This window comes from Pleuronectes platessa, chromosome 13 (genome assembly GCF_947347685.1).
Source record: "Pleuronectes platessa chromosome 13, fPlePla1.1, whole genome shotgun sequence".
Taxonomy (NCBI): Eukaryota; Metazoa; Chordata; class Actinopteri; order Pleuronectiformes; family Pleuronectidae; genus Pleuronectes; species Pleuronectes platessa.
The window spans coordinates 23,134,360-23,159,635 of record NC_070638.1 but is presented as its reverse complement, the minus strand read 5'-3'; the positions used below and the strand labels follow the sequence as shown (position 1 = coordinate 23,159,635).

General features: G+C 40.2%; 2 protein-coding genes and 1 long non-coding RNA gene across 7 annotated transcripts; 1 reads left to right on the top strand and 2 right to left on the bottom strand.

The window, feature by feature from the left end:
- Nucleotides 1-18,133: 18,133 nt before the first annotated feature.
- On the bottom strand, nt 18,134-19,276 carry LOC128455159 (uncharacterized). Its single transcript, XR_008341683.1, has 3 exons — nt 19,247-19,276; nt 18,873-19,022; nt 18,134-18,208 (listed from the first exon to the last, which is right to left on the bottom strand). It is a non-coding gene; the product is annotated as an uncharacterized LOC128455159 (long non-coding RNA).
- A 1,487-nt stretch (nt 19,277-20,763) lies between these two features.
- On the top strand, nt 20,764-22,443 carry LOC128454650 (putative nuclease HARBI1). 2 transcript variants are annotated; one of them, XM_053438101.1, is made up of 4 exons: nt 20,764-21,419; nt 21,501-21,613; nt 21,694-21,805; nt 21,917-22,443. In XM_053438101.1, the coding sequence occupies exons 1-4, from the start codon at nt 20,987-20,989 to the stop codon at nt 22,282-22,284; spliced, it is 1,026 nt and encodes a 341-aa protein (XP_053294076.1). In that variant the 5' UTR covers nt 20,764-20,986; the 3' UTR covers nt 22,285-22,443. The 2 variants fall into 2 exon arrangements, with proteins under 2 accessions (XP_053294076.1, XP_053294075.1); XM_053438100.1 differs by having other exon boundaries at nt 21,914-22,443.
- Nucleotides 22,329-24,135, bottom strand: LOC128454651 (uncharacterized). Of its 4 annotated transcripts, none has more exons than XM_053438105.1 (7): nt 23,948-24,135; nt 23,693-23,763; nt 23,266-23,442; nt 22,944-23,002; nt 22,808-22,870; nt 22,658-22,720; nt 22,329-22,569 (listed from the first exon to the last, which is right to left on the bottom strand). In XM_053438105.1, exons 2-7 carry the CDS (start codon nt 23,718-23,720, stop codon nt 22,381-22,383), a joined length of 579 nt encoding a protein of 192 aa, XP_053294080.1. In that variant the 5' UTR covers nt 23,721-23,763; nt 23,948-24,135; the 3' UTR covers nt 22,329-22,380. The 4 variants fall into 4 exon arrangements, with proteins under 4 accessions (XP_053294080.1, XP_053294079.1, XP_053294078.1 ...); XM_053438104.1 differs by having other exon boundaries at nt 24,017-24,120; XM_053438103.1 differs by lacking the exon at nt 23,948-24,135 and having other exon boundaries at nt 22,329-22,354; nt 22,438-22,569; nt 23,693-23,871.
- Nucleotides 24,136-25,276: the final 1,141 nt, after the last annotated feature.

Here is a 25,276-nt window from a genome sequence, read left to right as displayed (position 1 = left end):
AGTCTTCATATATATTATTTTCCCGGAGAAACTCACACAGCTGATTGGCAACAACTTTTTCTAAGATTTTAGAGACGAAGGGGAGATTAGATATTGGTCTGTAATTGGCTAAAACCTCTGGGTCTAGGGTGGGTTTTTTGAGTAGGGGTTTGATGACAGCTATTTTAAAAGACTGTGGTACATAACCTGATGATAATGACAGATTGATGATGTTAAGTAACGAACTATCAATTAGGGGCAGAATTTCTTTAAGTAATTTGGTAGGAATGGGATCTAAGATACAGGTTGTTGGTTTAGAACCTGAGATTAATTTGGTAAACTGATCACGGGTGATCAGAGAGAAGCTGTCTAAGTAATGGGTAGGATTCTCAGCCGTTTCTGAGATCTCTGTTGTTGGGAGGGTATTAGTGCCAATTGAGGGCAGGAGATGGTTGATTTTATTTCTAATAGTTTGAATTTTATCATTAAAAAAGGTCATAAAGATATTGCTATTTAGGGATCGAGGAATACTGGGTTCGGTGGAGGTGTGACTCTCTGTCAGCCTGGCTACAGTGCTGAAGAGAAACCTGGGGTTGTTATTATTCTCTTCTATTAGTTTTGAATAGTAGGCGGCTCTTGCTTTGTGGAGAGCCTTTTTATATTCTTATAAAATTCAGATGAAATGTTTGTGCTAGTGTACTTGTCTGTCACTAGTGGTTGTCAGTCAGGGCATGTTCATGACTTTGGGGCATAGCTTTGAAGAGAAGGAATGTATCCGCTGCATATTTCAGCCTGCTCTTGCAAGCTTTTCCAGTCTTACCAATCCTGGTTTTAACGGGCCTCATTCATCAATATCTTGTTAATAATTGTCTTTAAGTTGTTCTTAAGAAGTTTTCTTAGTAAACTCTACGTCAGATTAAAGACGCCTTCTTAAACTGCAGAATCGTTTGCATCTGTGATCTTATATTGATGAATGACATGTGTTTGTAAGATGAAAACACGTATCAGTTTTTTTTATTTGCATAGGTAATGCCCCGTCAATAACCCAAAAAAGGGCATGAGACTGCAGTGCTGTTTCTAAAAAAAATAGAAGAAGCCAGGAGTGATTGAGCGAAAGGTTAATGACGGCATGACTCAAACCATAGAACAAGGGTTATATTTTGTAGTGTCTGCAGTGAAAATAAAATACCACAAAAACAATACATGGAATTTGGTTAAACGTTCAATAATAGCTGTATCAGGATGAAGTTGCATGATTTAATTTAACAAATGTTTGATCTCAGAATTGAAGTCTAAATAAATATTGTTAAACACAGAATAGAGAGGTGGAAGGGAAAAGAAAAGGAATCTGAGCTAGAGAAGTGCATCATTGGAAACACAGCACTGCAGGTGAACCCTCAGCTGGGTGCCTATTGGTACTCGACCTGAGCCTGAAGGGAGCAATCTGGACCGGGTCAGGTTCAGACAAAATATTTTCAATAATATTCAGGTTCAGTTCCGGCGAGGTGAGCCCACAGGATAACCTGCACCCACAGACCTGGATGTTGTGCGCAGCTTTTGGTGCGGTCACATCTCCTGACATAATCTCTCTTTGCCGAAACAGAAATCAATTATATTTTCAGAAATAATAAGCTTCACTTTAATAGAACATTTGAACTAAATGCTGTAGCATTAAAACAATGGAGCATTGTTTAAACACCAATGTTTAAAACCAATAAATTGCCGACTATTTTCGTGACTAATCATGTCCCTGTGTTTAAAAAGTGTTATCTTTTTCAGTAGACCAGATATTATGTGTGTATGTTCTCCTCTTAAAAATGTCCATGCATTTAAATACAATTATCAAATGCACTGAAACTTATATTAAGATGAAAATTATAAAATATTATGGTAATTTAAATCGTACTATAGAACTGTAGAATTAAAAGAAAAAAAACAATAACTGATTATTTTACACAATACCACAAGAACATAGCCTCGATGAAAACTGAAACTGAAAAATTACTTGAAGAAATGGGCATGATAAATGCCTTTTGATGAGTATTACATATCATTTAGCTGACACTTTGATCCAAAGCAACTTACAATAAGTGCATTAAACCATGAGGTTACAAACACAGAACAGCAAGAATCATGTAAGTACAATTAGTCATCACAAAGGCAAACTTAAAGTACTACATGTAAGTGCAATATATAAGTGTAAGTAAACTTAATATACTTACATAAACACCAGAGTTGATGTTGGTTTATTAGACATCATCTTCTTAACAAAGTTGTAGAGATGTGTCTTAAATCTGCGGTGGGAGATGTGTAGATTTTCTGCTGTTATGTAGACTTTCTGCTGTCCTGATGTCAATGTTCCACCATTTAGGAGCCAGGACCGCAAACGGGGTTTTGTTGATTGGTTAGCTCGCAGTGCTGGGGCAACAAGCCGATTGGCAGATGCAGAGCGGAGTGGAGAGGATGGGGTGTAACGTTTGACCATGTCCTGAATCTAGACTGGACCCGATCCGTACGGAAAACGGTACGCAAGTACTAGTGTTTTTAAACGGATGCGGGCAGCTACTGGCCGCATTACTCCGCGGAGGAGCGGAGTAGTGTGAGTGAATTTAGAAGCCAGGCTGAATGCCAGGACTCTGGGGATCTGCAAAGAACACGTACAGTATGTCATAAATGTTTTGTCACCTTGCTTTTTAGTGTGTCTCTTGGTGATTTCTCAGCAGCTTGCCCCTGCTTCACTGGTCATTACCTCCACTCAACGGATCACCATCTATCTATGCTTCATCCATCTGGTCGTGGTACTGGATCCCTTTTTTTAATTTACAAAAATAACTGTTGTAAACAGCTGTGCTGTTTGGTTTTGGCTACTGAAGTGGGACCTCATGCTTTGCAGCTTCTTACTATCTTGTTGATCTGTCTGATCTCTCTCTTGGTCTCATATTTGGTCTCAACCTTTCAGTCCTGTTTCTCTTTTTTCCCTTTCTGTCTTTCCTTCTCTGATCATTTCTTCTTTTCTCTGTTCCTCACTCTCCCTCTTTCTTTATCCTTGTTGCTATTTATTAGTAGGGGAGAGCGGGGTAATGTGGGACATCGGGTAATGTGAGACACCCCCTGTATCTAGGCAACGGAACACATTTGTGGTCATTTGACCATTATGTTTTCAAGCCCCTCCCATTCCCCCCTTGCCATGAAGGAGAAGTTGGTGCTGGTGCTGTGGAAAGTATCTTTTTTAACACAAATGTGTTTCTTGCATGTAAAAGTAAATATTCTTACTTTGAACTTAATCAACTGTTGTGTCAAAACAAATAGATTCAGGTGGAAAAACTTATATCATACATTTTGGTGAACTTCCAACATATAAAACCATGTGATTGATGCTAGCTGAAGATTAGCCTGAATTGCTAAGAGATGTTGTTTTTCTAAAACGGTGGCTGTGGGGTAAAGTGGGACACTGTCTCACTTTACCCCACCATGAAGCACAAGTTAAGTTTAGTCTTAAACATATTTTAGTGTTATATTACATATAAATATGTTTTATTTTAATGTCATAAACATTGTAAAAAGCCATCATGCCAAGAAACTATACACCAGGAAGACAACCTGGGGCCAAACACCCCTCGCAGAGATGGAGAGTGCAGCCGCTGAGGTCATGCAAGGAAAGAAGTCCTTAAGAAAAGCTGGAAGGGATAGAAATATTGACAAGACAACCCTCAAAAGATTCATAAAGAAAAAAGAGGAAGGGGAAGTAAAATCAGTAGCCTGGGGTGCAGTAGCTGAGGCAAAGAGAATATGCACAGATGAGATGGAGGAGGAGCTTGCCAAACACTTGAAACAACTAGCTGACCAGTTCCATGACCTTGCTCCAGTTAAGTGCCGTGAACTGGCATTTGAATACGCAGAGAAAAACAATATCCCTGTCCCTGCCAATTGGACAGAGAAACAATGTGCAGGTAGGCTAGGGTGAGCAAGAGATTACATGAATCATAATAATCATAAATGTGCTTAATTGACCAATCCCCATGATTCTGTTACTAGTCCGATATTAGTGGTTGTCAATCTAGCTGTCGGGATTTGAACTATTACAACATGTGTTGTTATGGTAGTTTTAAAGTGGAAATAGAAAGTGGACCACAAGACCACTTTTTTTAAAACAATCATATTTTCACTGCCCTTTGTCCTGAAGACATTCTGATCATTTCCATTGCTAGAAAACATCCTGAATTAAATGGGAAATGTGTAAATTTGACTGATATATCATGTTAGCTCGCCTAGAGGGGAGCAAATGTAAAAAATGTCCCACATTACCCCGCTCTCCCCTACTAATACTTGGAGTCATCAAAATCCGTCACATATCCTATGAGGAATTTACGGAATGTTTCTCTTACAAGTGGCAAGTTTTTTTTGCCTTCAGATTCTTTGTTTTGATCCATTGTGATTGTCGCTATTTGTTTGTCAGTAATGATCAGTCCGATTTTTTTATAGCCCTCATCTTAATGGTCCAGTGTGTAAAATTTAGTTCCAAGGGATTTATTGGAGGAAATTGAACATGAAATAATAGTTGTGTTTCATCTGAATTATACAAATTGTTGTTTTCTTTATCCTAGAATGGGCCCTTATATTTAAATACATTATATTTACATCTGGAGTGGCTCCTCTCTACAGAGACCACCATTTTTTTTACAGTAGTTCAGACTGGACAAATTAAACACCATTTGAGTTTTTATACAACTGAAGGCTACCACAGGTTCTCTATCATGTTTGGAAGGGGAGGGTGAGGTGAGGCTGCAACATGCAACTTCATCACTAGATATTACTGAATCTTACACACTGAACCTTTAACTGGAGACAAGAGGCACACCTCCCATCTCTGCCCCTTGCAATTTAATTTTTCTTGTGTATTAAGAAAACATGAATCACAAAATAATCAATTTAATTTTGCTGTTATTTTAGTAATTGAGATCGATCGATAAATTAATTTTAAGAAAAACATATCTTCATCACAGAAAATGTTGCTTGTTTTTCGTATCGATACACAGTTAACTAAGAGAAGAATGATATATTATCTATATACCTCCATATCCATCTCCTCTGCTTCAGTGTACCAGCCTGAGAGTAGATAAGCTACTATAGAATTACAGTATGTACCATATGTAATCTCTGATCAAACTGTTAGCAGTTAAGTTGCCCTGTGAGTTATTTTGGTACCGGGAAGATTGCTGAATACTCCCTGTTGCATTTTTTTAAATGCTCATTAAGACTTTTTTGTTTGTCTGCTCATGATACACATTTGAAAATCGGTGAAAGCAAACTCAGGCGCTGTGTTTTAGGTGGCGCTGTTGAGCCTTTCTTGCCACGCCAATTTGAATTTAAGGTAAGGTAAATTAATTGAAGAATTATTGTCAGTAATGGTAGAGGATGTGAGTTGGGATGTTGTTTATTAAGCTGTGTTGTTGAATATAATAATCCACAGTCCATTGTCATTATCCAGCGCGCCATCAGGATCACTGTTAGCTTAGACCGTCCTGCAGTTTCCTCTTTCTCAACACTTGGATCATTGAGCAAAGCTGCACAATGTTGTACTGACACATTCATTTAATCAAAATGTAGAAATGTTCACCTTTTGTTAATACTACTTTAGTTGTTAGTTTTGACTAACGATACTTAAAGGTCATATGTAAAGGGTCAGTATTGTGTTTTTTTGTAGTGGACTGTATTAAGGTGCTTCTGATATTATATACCCCTCATAACTTCGAGAATTCATCTGTCTGGTTTTGCATATACACGATACAGATTCTGCTGAATCCATCTTGATCACTCATGCACTCATTGTCCATGCTGGCTGTGAGCGATTTATATTCAATGTTGCTGAAGGCGATTAAGGCAGCCAGTGGTGAAGACTATGCACAGAAGGGCCTGTGAGGGCCTGTGATTCAGGAGCTGGGCTAGCCTGACGTTGTCATACTCACAATTCTAGTCAGAATGTGAAGCTGATACCGCTCCATAGCGTGGCGCTTTGGCGTCGCCTCCGCGTTCTCTGTTCCTCTTTCAAAATGAATGCGCTGTCGATGTCTTCTAAAACAGACTCAAATGCAGCATCTACACATCTCAGCGGCAGGAATGTTTGTTGAAAATGAATTCAACCCAAGCGCACTTTGATGACGTGGTTGATTACGTTACCGTTGATCATCTGTCCATCATCGTATAAAGCCCGCCCTGACAATCTGATTGGTCCGGTCACTTTCGAACCGGGCATATTTCTCCCCAACGGAGCGACTCCAGACCGAACTTCCCGACCTCAAATGTTGTGGGCGGGGCTAAGTTCGTCTGGCATCCAGGCTAGAGCTGGGCCTGAGTCGACTCAAACCTCGGGGCAACCAAACAAATATGCAGAGAAAACGCATCCAAAGATGCAACACTTGGCATGAAGGAGGACCATCAGTGGACCAATGAACTGCAGCATGTGTGGTAAAACTAGAGACTAAAATATTTCACTCTTGAAAACACTTATCGCCCACATATTTACCTTGTGTATCGTTGAGGAAGTCTTAACGACACACACTTAGGAGTGGGGTGTTGAATTTGATGCAATTTGGACATGCAATATGTTCAATTTTATTAAACTTAAAAAATCTGAGGTCAGCTAGAAGACACTGATGTGTCTTGAAAAGTGTTGATAATTGTTAGAATGCTAAGAACATTTGTTAACAAATCATATCAAAGATACTGAAAAAACTACTTTATTTGAAGTAACTTTTGATTTGTTAAAACATTTGTTTTAAATCTGCCTAAAAAGGCCTTTAAACCTGTTCTCTGTTGATCTGATTAATCAGACTAAGGAAGATAATAATTGTTGTTGTACCGGGGCCCCTCAGGGCTGTGTACTCAGCCCTCTCCTGTACTCCCTGTACACGCAGGATTGTGTGGCAACAAACAGTTCTAACATCATCCTGAAATTTGCAGACGACACTACCATCCTGGGTCTCATCTCTAAAAACGATGAGACCGCCTATAGAGATGAGGTCAGAGGCTTGGAAACATGGTGCCAAGAGAACAACCTGTCTCTTAACGTCTGCAAGACCAAGGAGATGATCGTGGACTTCAGGAAGCTGCAGAGGGGGGGGGGTCAAGGTCCGATACACATCAATGGAGCTGTAGTGCAGAGAGTCTCTGAGTTCAAGTTCCTCGGTGTGTTCATCACAGATGAACTTACCTGGTCCAAACAAGCGGAATCTGTGGTAAAAACTACACAAAAGCGCGTATACTTCCTGAGGAGACTCAAGACGTTTGGCATGGCTGCAAAAACCTTAACAAACTTTTACAGGTGCACCATTGAGAGCATCCTCTCAGGCTGCACTATACTGCCTGGTATGGTAGCTGCTCCGCTGCTGATCGCAAGGCCCAGCAGAGGGTGGTGAAGACAGCGAAGCGCATCATTGGCTGCCATCTCCCCTCCGTGCAAGGCATCTACAACACAAGATGCCTGAGAAAAGCATGGAAAGTCAAAGAATGCCACTTTTTGGGGAATTGTGGAAAACTTTTACAAACTGTTCTCAGGTTCTTCTCAAAGAAAGGCCTTCTTGCAAAAGCATGTGCAAATCCCACTCAAGTAATAGAGTAACACACGATGGGAGGGCCGGATTAAAAGCATTGAACCGTTACGCTACCAAGTAGACAAGGTGAGAGAAGGTTTGTTGGAGGTCAGGGAACAGGCTAATGAATCTGTAGTTGAAGCTGATGCCCTCTCCAATTCTGGAGAAATTGGGTCATTTAGATTTCAAATTTGCTTCAGTGTTAGAACGAAACATCATGGTTTTAATAATGCAAAGGTCTCAGCAAAAGCAATTTTTTAACAAATGAACACTGAGTCACTGCTGAAGGAGAAAAGGTTGCTGTCCACAAACAGGCACTTTTTCTTACAAGGCAGCTGATTAGCCACAAGCTGATGCAAGGAAGAGATTAAAAGTATCCTTATTTAATGCCAAGGTACATGTCCGCATCCAGTTTTATGAGGAACTCTTACAGTCTCTGGGGAAAGTTAGACAATTTTGGAGTGCTTCTCAACTTTAGCCAGCTTGATGCCCAGACACTGAGGGACCAGTTTAAACTTCTTGGAGACTAATGTAGTGGAAAAATTGTGTGGTTGAAACCTATTTTGTATTTAAATAGAAAGTTTTTGCAGACCTGTCTAAATAATGTTATGACCTGTACTGTTTATGATCTGAACTTTTATGACCTGAAAAATGTATGATCTTTTTATTACTTATTTACTCTCCAAAGAACTGATACATCCAAAGGCAATATATGTAAATCAGTTTTCTGTGTCTTGATTCCTTTCTCAAACTGCGCCTACAGAACCAATCTGAAATGGTTGAGACAATCAGCCTTAGTTCTCCTAAATAAGATCCTTGCATTTGACTGTCCTGCATCTTCACTCAGAGATCCCTGTGACTCTCTGTGTTGATCCTTTCTGCAAAAAGTCCCTATTCAAATACACAACGACACCTTTTTTCCAGCCTCTTGTATTTTCAGATTTCCATCACATCTGTGGAGAAGAGGCTGATGTGGTGGGAGTGAACTGGCTATATAGATGGAGAGCCTTCCAGAACTCCCCAGTGCAGAGATGACCACATTTGAAGTAGATCTATAATTCATGTGTTACTATAAAACAAAAAAAGGGTTTTAGTGTCAGAATAAGAAAACAATCCTAAACTACCCGTTTGGGGGATTTTAGAATCAGATTCCTTCATTTTTGGAGGGGTCTGAAGAAGGAAGAGGTAGCTTAGGCAGTATTATTTTTAGGAATATAAGCATGAGGATAGAATGTCCAAGTTAACCAAAGGGCGCCTGGACTTTAAACTGTGGGTCAATCTGGACAAAACTTGAGTGTGTCACAACTTCAGTCAGTTCATAGTATTTTCATTTTCTGTTATCTTGTTTTACATATACTAATTCTCATGTCCTTTCCGAATTCAGCCACTTCCCCCTGTTCTGCATCACCTCTTCCCAGGGATTATATTACCTGACCTGATAATATACTGTGGCCGTGCTGTATGCAGTTTAGCCCGGGCAGTGGAGCTGTCCCTGTGTTCCTGGGTCCGGTCTAATTTTAATCACCTCGGTTATTTATTATTTAACTGTTTTCTAATGTAAGCATAACATACTTTGAGTGAGCCAACTGAGGGCTTGTTTGAAGCATATATCTGGCCAGTGAATGTTTATGGTAAAAGCAACCTTGCAAACCTACCTTTATCTTGCTTTTTTGTTTATCTTTTCTGCTTCTTTTTATTTGCTATGTTTTATTACAGTGCACATGTATGCGCAAGCATCACTGTGACAACAGCTCTCACAGCGTTAGCAGGAAATGATTTAACCAGTAGAATTAACTTACTTGTTCCTTAACATAATGTTTTTGTACGATTGCTACAATTGGGTTTATATAACTTTACTACTCTTGTTGAAGGTTAACGTCAGAGGATGTCACACCATGTTAAAGCCCTATGAGACAAATTGTGATTTGTGAATATGGGCTATACAAATACAATTTGATTGATTGAATGATTGACGACGGCCCCATCTTGTGTCAACCCTTTACTCTAAATGTTGTTTATTTAAATCAAGGTGTGCCCTTCCTGCTCTGTGGTTGGCTGAATTCAGGAAGGCGTGGCCTTCCCTCATCTTCCCCAGCTGATCATCTCCTGCTCCTGGTGCTTGTTCCCTGATTGGTCAGCCCAGTCCACTCTCCACCAATCTCTGAGATGCCATGAACCTGAAGAGTATATAATCCCAGATACCTGCCAGTAGTGGCAGCTGCTCTTGCCTAGCCACATTTTGCTCTAGAATTGCACTGAATAACTTTGTCAGCATGTTAAGTGCTGGTATGAAATGGGCCTTTAGTTAAACTTCACATTACTTTACTTGAGGCTTAACCAGGGTACTAGTTTCAGCAGTAGGCTTGCGGGTGCTGTCCTCTTGGTTCTTTTGTTTTAAATAATGTGTAGACCAATTGTGAGATTTTTTTTTTCTCCATTTCCGATTTCTTTTTTCATTAATTAGTTTACTTTAGATTTAGAGTAGTTCTTGGTTATTTGTTTCTTTGAGTTGGACAACATCCTTCGGTCCTTTTCCTTTAGAGTTGCCTAAATTCTTTTATTTCTGTAATATTGCTGCCATCTTTTGCAAAACATGCAACTTAATTTATCAATAACATCTGGTTTTATGTTTCCCTTTTATGTGTACCCACACAAGCTTACGGTTGTAACAATCCTAATATATTTTAAAAAAAATCTATCTTTCTTGTGAGGCATTTCAAGGGTTCTTAGGGGCTTTCTCTTCTGGTGGCAACTGGGGCCCTTAGCAGTCGTTTGTTAGCTTATGCGTCTGGCCGTCTCCGGTTTTGATGAAGACTTCTGTGGTATTTAAAGCAAAAACAGACTAAGTGTTTCAAGGAATATGGTTAAATGATTTTTTGGGGGAACTGAAACAATGTGGAACTCTGCACTTCATGTAGACTCATTTTATTCGGACACTTGGCTTAAGAATCGACCACAGAATTGTGCTGCGTCATTTGGGAAACAACTGATGTTGTATGAAACATGGATGCACTGAGGACTTCTCCAGAGTTTCTCCTGCAAAAATAACGCAAAAACAAAAAGATACAACAAATTTTAATCTTTGTGCATTACGTACTGCCTCCTGAATATTCCACCTGTACCATTAAGCTACAATAGGGAAAGGACATCTGGCCTATGGCTAAGTACTGGAGTTGGAAAGTCTTGTTGGAAATGATGTACGAGTCCCACCTTTAGAGACTTGGGTGAATAGCAAAATGGTCATTGTTGATCAGGAGTTAGTATGATGCAATGCTTTGCTAATTTTGTAGCTACCATTCCACCTTTCTTATAATAGCTGACAGCTCTACAGTTAATATATTGGAATTATGTCAGACTTTGCTGTACTTAGAGAATTTACTGCTGACCAAGACAGCAGACCAACACTGATTCAATGTTAATGCATCAACAAAACTATCACTGAAACAATGACTTTAATTTACATCAGGTTTGCACTTTTAATAAATAGTATCTCGGTGATTGAAAAATAAATTCAGTGGACATATCAGTATATTTTAGTTGAACTTAGGGAAAATTGATCATTGAACATGGAATCAACATTTTAACAATATCAAATCCTTATGCAGGGACTTCGGGGTTCATATCAACTTTAATACATTTCGACTTGACTGAGCAAACTACTCCCTGTCGGACATTAACCTAATACACTTCTTTAGATATGACGATAAGCATGGTGCCCAAACTCTGTGCCAGTGGTGTTTGAGCTACAACCATAAGCTGCTTTCCAACACACTCTGTAGATATTTACAATGAAAAATGCAAAGAACTTGACAGTATTAACAACTAATAAGACATTAATAATCCTGGACTGGTGGTAAGAGGGCCAGCCAGACCACTCAGTCCAAGAAGGTAGAGGTTTTTTTTGAGAATGGTCAACTATTCTCACTTGTGTATTTAAGGTTTAAAAGTTTCTTCATAGCTCAGCTGCATCCAACTCCAGTAATATTTTTTGAAAAACTTAAAAAAAAAAAAAAGGTGTGGCGGAGCTTTGATGGGTACCTCATATTAAGAGTGAAAAAAAAGAAGTCGAAACAGCACTTTGGCCCGCCCGCCCGCACGCACGCACGACATCAGATGCGTCTGGTGCAGTGGGTGAATTTCCTTTCACCCATTTCAGTCGAACTGCCGCTCTGTTGCACAGGTCATTGAGGTCCGGCCAGTCTGACCGACAACCGTAACCTGAAGCTTGGGTATCCAGCTTGCCATTACCTTTCCTCCTGAAGCCCAAGAAGTTCTCCTGGCCAGTATTTGCCAAAGGGACCTTTCTCCTCCTGAGGTCCAGTAGGAGGGAGGCTCTGGCTAGCTCTCGAACGGCAGCATCGTCGTTATTTAGCATCCTGATGAGGTGTGTCAGCCTTGTAGTGGTGTAGGTCCACTCCACATTAGGGACACCGAGCCCCCCCTTTTTGTGTGAGAGGAAGAGTATATCCCGAGTGGAGTGAGTGTTCAGTCCCAGCCATCTCCTGACAGCTTCGACTGTTTTATTGTTCATGTCTTGTAGGACATTCTGTGGGATGTGGACATTCGCAAAGAGATGTTGTATCTTTGCCAGGGCCACTTCTCTGATGGCCTCCAGTTTCATAACTACAGGGAGGGGTGAGGAATCAATTAGATCAATTCTGTTCTTATAGTCACAGGATAGCTTGTTGGAGTTGGCGCATGTAGTTGTTATAAGCCACAGGGAAATCCTGGCCGCCCGGTGATGGTTGTGGGACGGGGTCGTGGGTCTGCCGCGGTTGCTGTTTGTAAATATGGCCACTATAGTCAGGTGGCTTAACGAGTATTTTCGACATTACCGTTACCGGGCGGACAAAAGCACCAAATTTTGCATGAGGCTTCCTTAGGGCTTGGTAGTCACTTTTAGCCTAGGAGCCACCCCTCCCCCCTCCCTATTTAATATTTAAGGGTATTTTTCAGAATTCGGCCCATTTCTGTCCACAGACAGGGTGTAATTATATTAAAAACGAATTACATCTAATACATTTTAGATCCATTAATTAGTATAAACAAAAACAAGCCTAGACTTTTTTTTATGGTTGCTCTTACTAATGATTTTAACACATTTTATTGGTGTTTAGTGGTACAATATCTGTGTTTTGGTGTTGTCCGCCACCATAGTTTTCACATGTCGTGCCATATCTCAAACATTATTTATCACCAGAGGGTGGGGGAGAGTCTGTGGGGGAGGGGGAGTTCGGGGGAGGGGGCAGCAGGGCATGTTTGGTGCTTTTGTCCAGCCTGTGTTAAGAATTGCAGGAAGGGACTCAAACGCAGACCCAATGCAGGAAAGAACTCAGAATTTATTCAAAAACAGTTAACACTCTCAGAAGTCCAGAACACATTTACATTTGCAAAGTAGTGAACAGTCCAGGTTTGCTTTGCCACAGCTGCAGTTGGAACAGTCTCCTTTGCAGGAACATTTAATGAGCTCCCTGCACGCTCTTGAAACTTCTGGAGTTGTCATCCAAACAGGCACCCATAAGTTGGATACCTTGTTCCAGGCATACTGTTGTGGAGAAGGAACCACCTGCTGTGTTTGTGTGCTGGTAGTCCAGATTCCTGCTTGATACACTGCTCGTCTCAGGTGCTGGAGCAGTGCATCCTGGGTTGGTGGCAATTTGTCCATTGCCAGATTCTTCTTGCAGAAAAGTTCCTTTCTTGCTTCATTGACTGAGGTCAAAGGGCTGGTTTTGTCATACAGAATAACAGTCAGTCTCTCGAGCTTCTGGAATGATTCATCATCCAGTTCGAGCTGCTGGAAGGGATGGTCGGCCAGAAATACAAATGTCTCTGTAACATCTTCATAAGACTGCCAGGCTTGCCATACTGATTTCTTGCCTTTTCCATTGAATGCAGAGGTCGTGTCACAGCCAGAGTATGCATGGAACACAGGTAGGCCTTTTGATCGTGACTCCCCGAGGCTTGCACAGATGGTGTTGATGTGGTAAAACCTGTAATTCTTGCCCATACCAAAAGCAACCCAGATGTCGACCAAAGGTTGAGTCGCAAGCATGTCATGGAAGGTGCCAACAAGTATGACAATGACATCTGTATCCACTGTACGTACCAGGAACTTCGTCTCCCCTTGTTCCAGTGCATGAAGAATGTGAACTACAAGCCTCGTGTCTGCTTCCTCCTGATTGCAGTTGTTCATGGGGCTGCTGGAACCAATGGATACCACAGCTGGCCCTGATGTGGCGTAGACAGCCTTGTCTTGTGGCCAGCTAAACTCTTTAATCTTGGAAGTCAAAAAACCAAACAGTTCCTCCTTGTTCATTGAGTCCCGAAGGAAGTCCATCCAATTGCCAGGAAGCTTGGTATGACTTGATACTTTCCTTCGTACACCTGTGCCTCGCTTTTCTCAGGTAGACTCTTTCAAACAGTCTGTGGTGTAAGTGTCCCAAACAAGATCCAATCTTTTTGCATCCCGAAGCTGACTCTCTAGGTAAGGGATGAATATTGCATCTGCATACTCATCAAATGTGCTTACTCTGGTTGTGGGCATGCAGTGGACGATGACGGCACCATCTAGGACTTTGCAGTTGTAGGTTGAAGGTGGCTCTGCTTGCCCAGGCTGGTCATGACATTTATTTTTTATATTTATTTTACAGAAATGGGCCGAATTCTGAAAAATGGGCCCGAATTCTGAAAAATACCCTTAAATATTAAATAGGGAGGGGGGAGGGGTGGCTCCTAGGCTAAATTTGACTACTAAGCCCTAAGGAAGACCCATGCAAAGTTTGGTGCTTTTGTCCAGTCGGTATCGGTATTTTCGTTAAGCCACCTGACTACTAATCAAAGCTTGTTTATAGGCCAATCGTAGTACTGTGGCTAGGCACATGTTTAGTACTGGAGTCCAAAACATATTACCTCTGCTGCATTAACGATGGCAGTTACAACGGGCGAGATGTTTAGTTTTTAAATTGCCATTGTTTGACACACACACACACACACACACACACACACACTTTCACTTATTTTATTTAAGTGATCCCAATTCTGAGCTTAACCACAAGATGAAGAATAACAGAACTAGATTTTTTTTTTAGCATTTCTTTGGAGCGAACTTCAAATAACTATTATAATTTTAAACAGGATTTGCATACAGCAAAACCAAATTTCTTAGCAGCCACACACGCTAAAAAACAAAAATTGGCATTATGAACTTCCATTAGCTTGTCTGCTGAAGTATTACTTGTATCCATTTTACAATGAAACATTTTGCCTTTTAAAACGTTAAGGCATCAGCCAAACCACAATGCAAACAAAAACAAATGAACACAAGTCAGTGGATTTACAGCTTTTGCTGCTCTGCCTGCCTCTTTGCAGTTGTTCTTGGTTTCTCATAAAGTCCCTTATATTTTGCACTGTTCGTTGTGCTAACACGGAGCCTTCGACCATCTTGCAGTGACTGCATTCATGTTTGGTGGCTAGTCTTCCTTTGATTATGTAAGCTTTGAAGTGCCTAGGAACTAAAATCACACTCACAACCAGATGAACACACACCAGGCCACCGTTGCTGCCTGGAAAGTTGAGCTCTGGTCAACTTCTGCCAAACACCCCCACACCACACGGCGCAACAGAATCACAATGTAGTTCGGCCGCGCCTGATCGAACCTTCAATTGAGGTCCTGTTGCACTGTTTTTCCTACATGAGCTATGATGTCATTCGAATCTTCCACATCATTGGATCCTAACCTCCCCTCTGAGGTGTTATTTGTAAAAGAAGTTTGAAAGTGAATAGTTTCTTTATTTTTTGTAAGTGATCTCATTCACTGCAGCGATTTTACACACACGTCCTTAATGATACATGCAATGTTGGAAGATATAATTAAAAACTATGAATTTCTCGGCTCTGTTACTCCACTGTTTAATGGAATCTGAACGTAATTTGCTGTAAATTATTTTATATCTTTTTCAATTAAAAGGTTCCTATGGAGCAGTTATGTCACGCGAGCACAAATAAGCTGTTGGTTTTAATGTTAATGATGAAGTGGTTTAATAGTCTGGCTGTAGTTCACCTCCTCACGTCAGCATCACCATTTACCATCTCCAAAATGTCTGTACGCATGGGTCTGAGTTAGCCTGGAAGTGCGCATTCTCTCTTCAATATAGTTTTTATAAATCCCATCGTTTGTGCGAGAAGTGGCGTACAAGTTACAGGCCCTATTTTGTGCGTATGCAACGGTTATAAATGAGACCCCGGGACTGTGTGGCCATGTGTTGCAGACTTCTTATGGCAGAGGATACCTGATGGTATTGGGTGATGGTTCATATTCTAAACTTCTAAATGTCCAAACTATGTGCAGTGCTGTATATTTTTCTGTATATTATTAGTTTAATTAATTTGAGTAATTTTGTACAAAAGCAATGGAACTTGCCACTGCCATTTATAAAATAAAATTGAAGTACAATAGAGAGAAATTGAGATGCACAGATGCAGGGGTAGAGAGGAGTATGACATGCAACAGAGGCCCTCACACTTTTTGTATCAAATTCAATTAAATCATTTAAATGATGTCTTTATTAATTGCATTTTTTTTCTTTAATACCATTCCTAAATGCCTTCAAACTTGCCTTACCTTCAGACGGACAAGCAGTCTCATCTACTGTGGACGACACAGTTCCTGCTAAACACAATAGAACAAAAGTGATGAACGGTCTTGTCTGACAATGGTTTTCAGAAGTGCTCCTCAACCCATGCAGTGATTTCCACTACAGAATCATGTCTGTTTTTAATACAGTGCGGCCTGAGGACCGCAGCAAGTCTGTTATATTTTTCTGCCTTGTCCAAATAACATTTCTCAGTTTCAATATTTGATGCCTTTTCTTTACATGTTTTTTAGATAGATATAAAGTTAAATGATTTGCAAACAGGAAGACATCATCTTAAGGAATCACTTGCGCTCTGGAAGCTTGACTACACATCTAAAAAGATCACTTAGAGCCATTTAACTCAGTTCTTGTCAGTGACAAAGAGGCAAAATTAACCTCTTCAAGTAATCATAATATTTTAGACAATACAATTATTCACTTGCTGCCGAATTGATGTTGCAGTGTTTCATTTCATCATGAAATCTCCTTTACCCGTTTTTCTTTACAGTGTGGTCAGTCATACATTAGAACAATGCACATTCATCCACCTATTACCATTTACCACATACTCTATTAAAAACTCACCTTTGCATTGATAGCCAAGCCACTTGAAGGAGGATACAGGTCCCACACACTGAACGCACTTGTCCAAGGAGGCTATTGTTGCGCACACTAGGCGATGTTTCAGACACTAATAACGAAAGTGAAACATTTGTTTGTGTCTAACATTTGAAAAGCAAGATATTTCACAATCTGTTTGTATTAGTTCGTTTCCTTTAAAAAAAGAAAAAAATGTATTGGTAAATCTTTCAAGATACTTATGAGTAACAATTAATAAAAAGCAGATTTAATATACTATGCATTTATAAGGCGCTGTAATCATGAATGACATACCCTTTAAAATAGACACAATGCAAGTATTGCAAAAAAAAAAAAAGGAACCTCCCTAGATAGTTCAACATCTTCATACCTGTAATATTATGTGACAGTACCTGTGCCATTATTTGACAGTCATCATGACTGTGGTTCCAAATGTTTTATGGGGAGAAAAATGCACTTTGGAAGTATTTGTAGTCACCTGAAGTGTCAGATTACGGCAGCCTGCAAGCTGTTAGAACTATACTAATCACAGTTAATTGTGATGGATGAATTTGATTTTTGATTCCTTCTTTATATTCTGACAACCCATTTTGGTCTCACGCTACCTGTGATTGGTGGCTGTGAGCTTTTTGCTGTCTGACTCTAGGCCTCTAACATGCCTAGATTTGTTTTGATTGATTTTAAATATGATCTTGTCTTGCATTTCATGCATTACTGGTGACCGGGTCCACATCTGTGACATACAACATGAATACAACAACTTACCACTCCCATTAAACTAACATAAAGATCAAATGCAGGTTGTACAAGTACTCTTAAATACCAAAGAAATGCCACTAACAACCCCACCTACGGGAGGGACCGCAAATAACGTATGGCCCACCAAAGTCATTTTGGTGTCAGAGCTTAATACACACACTCAAATGTTATTCTGCCTTACATTCTGAAAGACATCCTCTGAGATTGTCCTTAAATACCTTTGTCCTTATACACCATAATACTCAGGTTACAGCACACACACACAACCACCAATAAACATGTCGGTAGACATTACATTTTTCCACAATTCATGTCATCAAGCACACTTCACCTACCTGTCCAATCCTGGTGAGGTGATCAAGCACTGGACTTGTCTGGTTCAGGTTGCTTGCAGTCATCTCAATCTGGCCGTCATCTGTAGCAGATAATGAATGGAAGAAAAGTTGAATAAAAAGTAATGTAATGTGAATGCACTAGTCAAAAGGGATATGTGAGGTCTGGATGACAAAGAACACATACTGCTTACAAAAAGCACAAGTGGAACCTTTCTAGATAGTTTTACATCTGCATACCTGTACATGACCTTCATCTAGGGTCTGGGAATTTGTGGTATTAGGACTTCCCTGAGGCATATCCTCATCAATACCCTGCCGAAGAGAACAGAACAACATTATAAATATGTTAAAGAGCTCACGCAAAAGACTGTCAGATCTCAGTACTGCAAATTTCAAATTGCATCAGGTGAGAGGAGGAGCACCATCAGAGCATGCAGCAGAAGGACTCATCACTAATGTTAATAACGAAACTGCGTGTATTTGAACTCATCAAATAACAAAAGAGTGCAAAACAACATACAGGCCATCAGAAAAAAGTAAGCAGTTAAAGTACATATTATGCATCAACATCATGAACACACCCACTAGCACTCTGTGAATCCTGCAGACTATTACCTGTTGTATTCACATATCAGACATTACCCAGATTTTGTATTAGGGTGCTGGCACGTTAAAGACCGGTTAATTCCGGTGTGACTGAATCGGACATTTGCGGTCACTTACAGTTCCTCCAATTGATGTCCGGACAAAGTCCAGAGTGCACTTCATGTGTGAAAGTGGCTTAAGTGTAGCTGAAGCAGTAAGAGATGGTCAGGAAAATAACACTAATGAAGAGTGTGATGAGAGCAAGAAGAGAACGGTCTGTTGGTGTTCCTCCTTAAGTTTACGCACACAATCAATTAATATGCAGACACATACCATCCAAATGTAGCTTCAAACTGTTTACACAAGTCATGAACTTGAAATTGTTATATACCTTATTAAAGCATTCAAGACGACCAGCTGATGTCCTTGTAGGCATCTTTTTTTGGGCCTTATGTGTTGACCTCTTTTGAGTTCTCGTAGAAAGCTTTGATGTGGATGGTACCTCACCATGTTGGACATCTGATGACATCCCTCCAGCTTTCTGGAGATTTTAAATAACAAACAATTCTGTCAGTGTCTTGTGTGTCTGTATGTGGCAATATATTTGCGTTTTTTACTATATCAACTAACAAAGGGAATAATTTTATTTAATGAGGAAAAAAGCATGTTCAAACCAAAACTATACGGAAAATATAAAGTGTTTGTGGACTGAAGTTTTCTAAACCATTTGTTTCAGGGGATCAACATCACAAAGTAAAAAACGACCTTGCTTCTCCACGGCCAGTCTGAGTCACCATAATTATAGGTGATCTCCTCTCCTGGAACTATGTCCCGTATGGCAAACAAACACAAATGGGGTTTCCCTTGCACAGTCAGGTACTTAGTCTTCGCATTAGGGCTGATATAGTCATCATTTACTAGTCTTCTGAGTGATCCATCCTCTTTTGCTGCATCAACACTACAAAAAGACAAGTAACACTTAATTACAAATCTTTCAATTTATACACAAACAAGAGTAGTATATATTAACCTGACTCAAGAGCCTTTTATCAATAATTTGTATATGTTCAGCACCAAAAGCAATGAGTCATGGAATTTGGATTTAGACCAGTTAGCACTGAAATAATATACTTACCACCACAGTTTACCACTAAAACGGAACTTGAACATGAACACCTTAGGGGTGTCATGGTATATATTCTGTCTCCTGTCACATTCCTCGTTTGATATTAGGTCACCTCGATATTCGCAGAGAAAGTCGCCTTTTTCAAACGCAGCAGAGGTGAAGATACCACGACCTAGATAATACACAAAACCAAACAATAAATAAATCTTTACCAAATAAGTGATAAAAAGTTAGCAGACATATTTAAGTTTAAGATTCAACTTACCTTTGAAAGCATTAATGTAATTGAGGTCCAGTCCAGGTTTATCCCTTCTAGTGTGCGCAAAAATGTTTGCATCATCCGTTGGATTTATGCGCCTTCGCCTCTGCATGATTCACTGGCCAGTGTCAAAAGCCAGGTTAATATAATTAAAAGAAGATTGTTGTTAGGATTATTATGTACTAGAAGTCTAGTAATTTACATGTGGCATCTGAGCAGAAGCCATATTCTGAGCTCATAAATCAACATTCAAGTTTAAATTTAATACAAAGGACTTAATGCTTTACCGAGTTTAATTTCTTTACATATGCCCAATAAAGGTAGAAACCCATTTTTACAACAGAAATAGGCTGCACATGAACTAAATATTAACAGGAGGATGATGTCTGTTCTAGTGTAGAGCTGTGTTGGACCACAGACTGAACTCTCTACAATTTAATGTAACATAATCTCAGTGTACAGAGATTCTATAACTACATCAGCTGCATTGAACCTCTTGTGGGATTGATGTCCCATCATTAGCGTCCAGTAGGAACAGACACACAAATAAATGCTATCTTTCATCTGCTTGAATAATCATCCTCAGTCTCTGCATCTCCTCCTCAATCACTGTCCTTGTCCTGCTTCTTCAAACAAGAACTTAACCTACATATATAATTTTACATTAACATTCAATTATATTTACAGCAGCATCCGGATGACTTGACTATTGTGCGATAGCACACTGCTGGGTTCACATTTCCGATCCAAGGTCCTTTATGACATTTACACGGACCATGGTTTGTGATGTTTTCACATCAGTGCTTTTGACATGTGATTAGTTTGTCATAATTTTGTTTTAATTCAAATAACAACCCAAAACAATAAACAGCTCAACCTGTTATCTACCAGGGGCCCGTTTCACAAAGCAGGTTTAGTGAAAACTCTGAGTTAGTTAACCCTGAGATGAGGGAAACTCTGGTTTTTCAGTTTCACAAAGCCAGTTCAGCTTTACTCTGAGTCAGTTACCCTGGCAACATACTCCGTGAACCTAACCTGCTCGCTGGCAGGTTTTCTTCAACTAACCCCGAGTTTCTCCTGCTCTTAAGTTGAAGCCTGCAGACTGAAGGCAGTGGCAGACATGGCGTGTCCTTTTATTGAAGAGCCAGTTGATGTCGAGGCGCAGATACTCCGCAGACATCTCCACCGGGAGAGGATTATTAGACCCCGATTGGATGTTTTATCATTCCCTGATGAGTATCTGTTTGAGCGTTTCCGTTTCTCTGCATCATCTATAATTTATATAAACGATATTCTCAGCCCTCACATCGCTCACATGACGCATCGTGGACATGCTCTCAGTTCCGAGCAAATTCTTTGTATTGCACTTCGTTTTTTTGCCAACGGCAGTTTTTTGTATAACGTCGGTGATGCAGAGCATGTGTCCAAGGCAACTGTCTGTCGGGCTGTCCGAAATGTGACACTTGCACTGAAACGGCTACTATGCACGTTTGTAGTGTTCCCAAGTCACAGACCCACCAGACTTCTCAAAGAAGAGTTCCACAGAATTGCAGGTATCAGTCTAAGCAGTAATTCATTTATGTCATAAAGCTTTGAGACTTGAAGCACTAATCAGTCAATTTGATATATTTTAGGGTTTCCAGGTGTGATTGGCTGCATAGATGGCACTCACATTCCTATCATCGCTCCTTCAATAAATGAAGGAGATTATGTGAATAGGAAATCTGTCCACAGCATTAATGTGCAGGTAGGCCTAAATAGTAGCCTTTAACATTCCAAATTAAATACACTACACCATACAGCTAATTACTGTTCTCCACTGTGAAGATCATATGTGATGGAGCCCACATGATTAACAATGTGGAAGCGAAGTGGCCTGGGTCTGTGCATGACTCACGAATGTTTCGTGAGTCGACACTGAGTGCCAGATTTGCCGGTGGTGAGTTTATATATATAATTTATATACAGTATATAGTTATATCCTATGATCAAATATTTTGTTTCCTCCTATTGCAACTGAAACAAACTGTATCTTGTATTATCATAGTAGAGTTCGATGGTTACCTACTCGGAGACAGAGGGTACCCCTGCCAGCGCTATCTGCTGACCCCTTACCCTGACCCTGAGCCTGGCCCACAGCGACACTACAACTTGGCTCACTGCAGGACACGAGCCAGAGTGGAGATGACCATCGGGATACTCAAGGCCCGGTTCCAGTGCCTTCGTAGGCTCAGGGTCACCCCAGAGAGAGCTTGTGACATTATAGTGGCATGTGTGGTTCTCCACAACATTGCCACTATTAGAGGAGAACAATGTCCTACTCTTTCCCCCTGTGATCCAGGTATTAATCATACCCCCCCTGCTTATACACGAGATGGAAGAGCTGTTAGAGACATGATATGTGTCAATCATTTCTAACTGACCCATCACCTCCCCAATGTTCAAGAACGACAATATGCATCTCATTTTATGAGGTCTTCTTTATTTCCTAGAAGGACAAATTTTGTACAGTTGTTAATCCTTTGTTGTTGAAACAATTAAAAAACATCCACCTGTGGGCACGTCACCCACCTTTAACTGATGGTCCAGCAGTTGTATTTCCTTTTCTGTTTTGGTGATCTGCAGCCTTATGTGCTCCATTTCTAGGTGTGATTTGTTTATTTGAGATTCTAAATATACCTTGTAAAGTTGTTTCACAGGGAGCTATAGGAACATAAATGACATTGAATTTCAGTGCCATGTCTATTTAGTGTCATTGTAAGTTGTGGGTCAATGCTGAACAACATCTTACTGAGGTAAGCTGTGCTGTGGAGGTTGATGGACCTTCTTCCCCATTGTAATTTCCAGCATGGCTCTGTTAGAGAGAAAGAAGTTGCAAGTTGTATTGTGGAACAACACTATTAACTGAGCCAAAGTTATTTAAAAAAAAAAAGGTGTATACTTCAGCAGGCCTCTCTGCATCTTCCCTCTCTGTGGCAGCTGATAAGGTTTCTTCATCATCCTCCTGTAATGAAACAGAATGTGTATGTTATATTCTACCAATTATGAAAAATCTGTGGAATATTAAGAGTACTTACAACAGCATGGAGGTCTGTTATGGCAGAAGGCTCAACGAGACAGATTACACCATCAGTAACTGGTAGAAAATGAAGATTAGACAGTTGATGATTACCCAGAAAAGTGCCCCACCTAATTTAAACACAATTTTTCAAACTCTGAGTCACCTTAAAATAGATTGATATCTGAAAGCAAAAGCAGCCAATTGCAAAGAACTGTAGCTTACTGCTACAAGAAAAATCAGTGTGCCAACTAAGTTGTGTCTAAGATGAATGGGTGGCCATTACTGAGCGAACACTAGAAAAAGAATTAACGTACATGCCATTCATTTGAATAACTTACCTCTTATGTAGGCCCCTGTGACCTGGGGCGTGGGTGGGTCCGATGAACTCCCCCCAGAGATGCCCTCAGCAATGGGTCGTCCACTGTTCTGACTGAGGGCCATCTTTTCAGCCTCTGTGAGAGGTGGTGGTGGTGGACCGCCACCTGTTTTGCGGGCCTCAGCCTTTTTTCTGTTGGCTATAATGGAGGTCAAATTTAAATACATACAGAAAACACAACTTTGGAGACTTGTATGTATAAAAGGCATTTAGGTGTTGCTTTCATAGAGACAATATTAAATACTGGCAGTGTTGGGATTTCTCTTTTTTTTGCAGATTTCCCTAATTACTTAAATATATCCATCACATGTTGAATGTAGCCACTAAATGCTGTTTAATGAGGGCAGGCTAAACAACATCACAATTGCTTGTACTTTATCATACCTTACCTGTTTGAACTACATTTTTATATTTCATCTTTAGCTGCTGCCAAGTCCGTTTGGTGCCTGTTGGGTTGCACCTGTGCTCACAGACACACATATGGAATATAATTGTTGAATAAGTGGAACATTCAAGACAAAACATTTCTTTTTTTTCTCAAATTAATACTGACGCATTGACTCGGTCAGCAATTTCCTGTCACGCAAGATCCCGCGCTTTTGCTGCTGCCACAGTATTGCTTCTTTTTAAAAATATATGCTCACTTTCTGCATACGCAGTCATTAATATTTCCAACTCCACTGGGGAGAAGTAGGAGGATCGAGGCTGTTTACCACTTGTTGCCATGGTGAATCATGTTATCTGTGTTCCATTGATGAAGGCTTTTTATATCCTCATGCACAAGCTTCACTCAGGGTTACCTTGACTCTGAGTTGATTGAACTAAGTGTTATCACCTGTTCTGAAACCGAAAACTTAGAATTTGACAGCTCAGAGTTGCTCAACCCAGAGTTAAGGTTTTAACTCAGAGTTTGTTGAACCTGCTTTGTGAAACGGGCCCCAGATGCAAGATGTTCACTTAAAAATACTGTATAAGACAACATGAGTGCTGTGAGTCTCTATCTCAGGGGGAAAAATTAAATAGAAATAAAACCTGCAGACATTTCATCCTTGCTTTCAGTTATTGAATAGTCAATAATCGACATGAACTTTAAACAGCATTTTTAAATGGCACACACTGCACCAGATACTGTAGCACAGCTTTGTTGCTCCTCACTATTGTACTTTACACTTTCATAACGATAACAGCCAAAAACCTCTGCGGAAACACTGATAGCTTACAGTTTTAAGCACATACGATTTAACAAGCAGACCTAACAATACAAGTTAACAAGAACTGTGTAGCCACTAGCTTGTTTAAACAAACAACTCCACATTACCTTAGTTGTTTTTAGCTGTTTTCAGCTCCCAAACACTGACCGGACCACTCTCTTAACTGCTCAAAGCTTCTGTCCTCATCCCTACCACCTGTGCTCATTACTATCACCTGTTTGAAGGCACGCACGCACGGCTCCCGACATGGAGCTTCCACGTGCATGAAAAGAAACTGCGGCTTGTATGGCTTAAAATGAACACGAATCAAACATCCTCACCTTCTCTAGTCCACAAAACAGCTGGTTACACGACACTGCACGAAGCACATTCCTCCAAAATACAAGACTGATCCTCTCCTGCCTGCTCTGAAGCTGCTGCAGCTGAGAGCTGGTAGCTCTACTACTAGTGCAGCCTTTTGAAGGTAACACAGGCCTCAACAGCATTCATTAGCACTGCTGTAAAAACAACCTAATGCCAATATGCATTGAAGTTAAACTAACTTTATTTCCATTAAAATATGCATCAATAATAAAATTAAAAAAAACTTAGACTTAATAAGTTATTGTTATGGTTTAAAATACTTCCACATGCAAATATCTATTGTTTACAAGTTTTAATGCTTACCTGTATGGTTTAAATCCTATAAATGATGCTGAGTCCCAGCCTCATCCAGCTGTGACTGAGAATGGTGGTCAGGAAACAGGCTGATGTCCGGCGTAG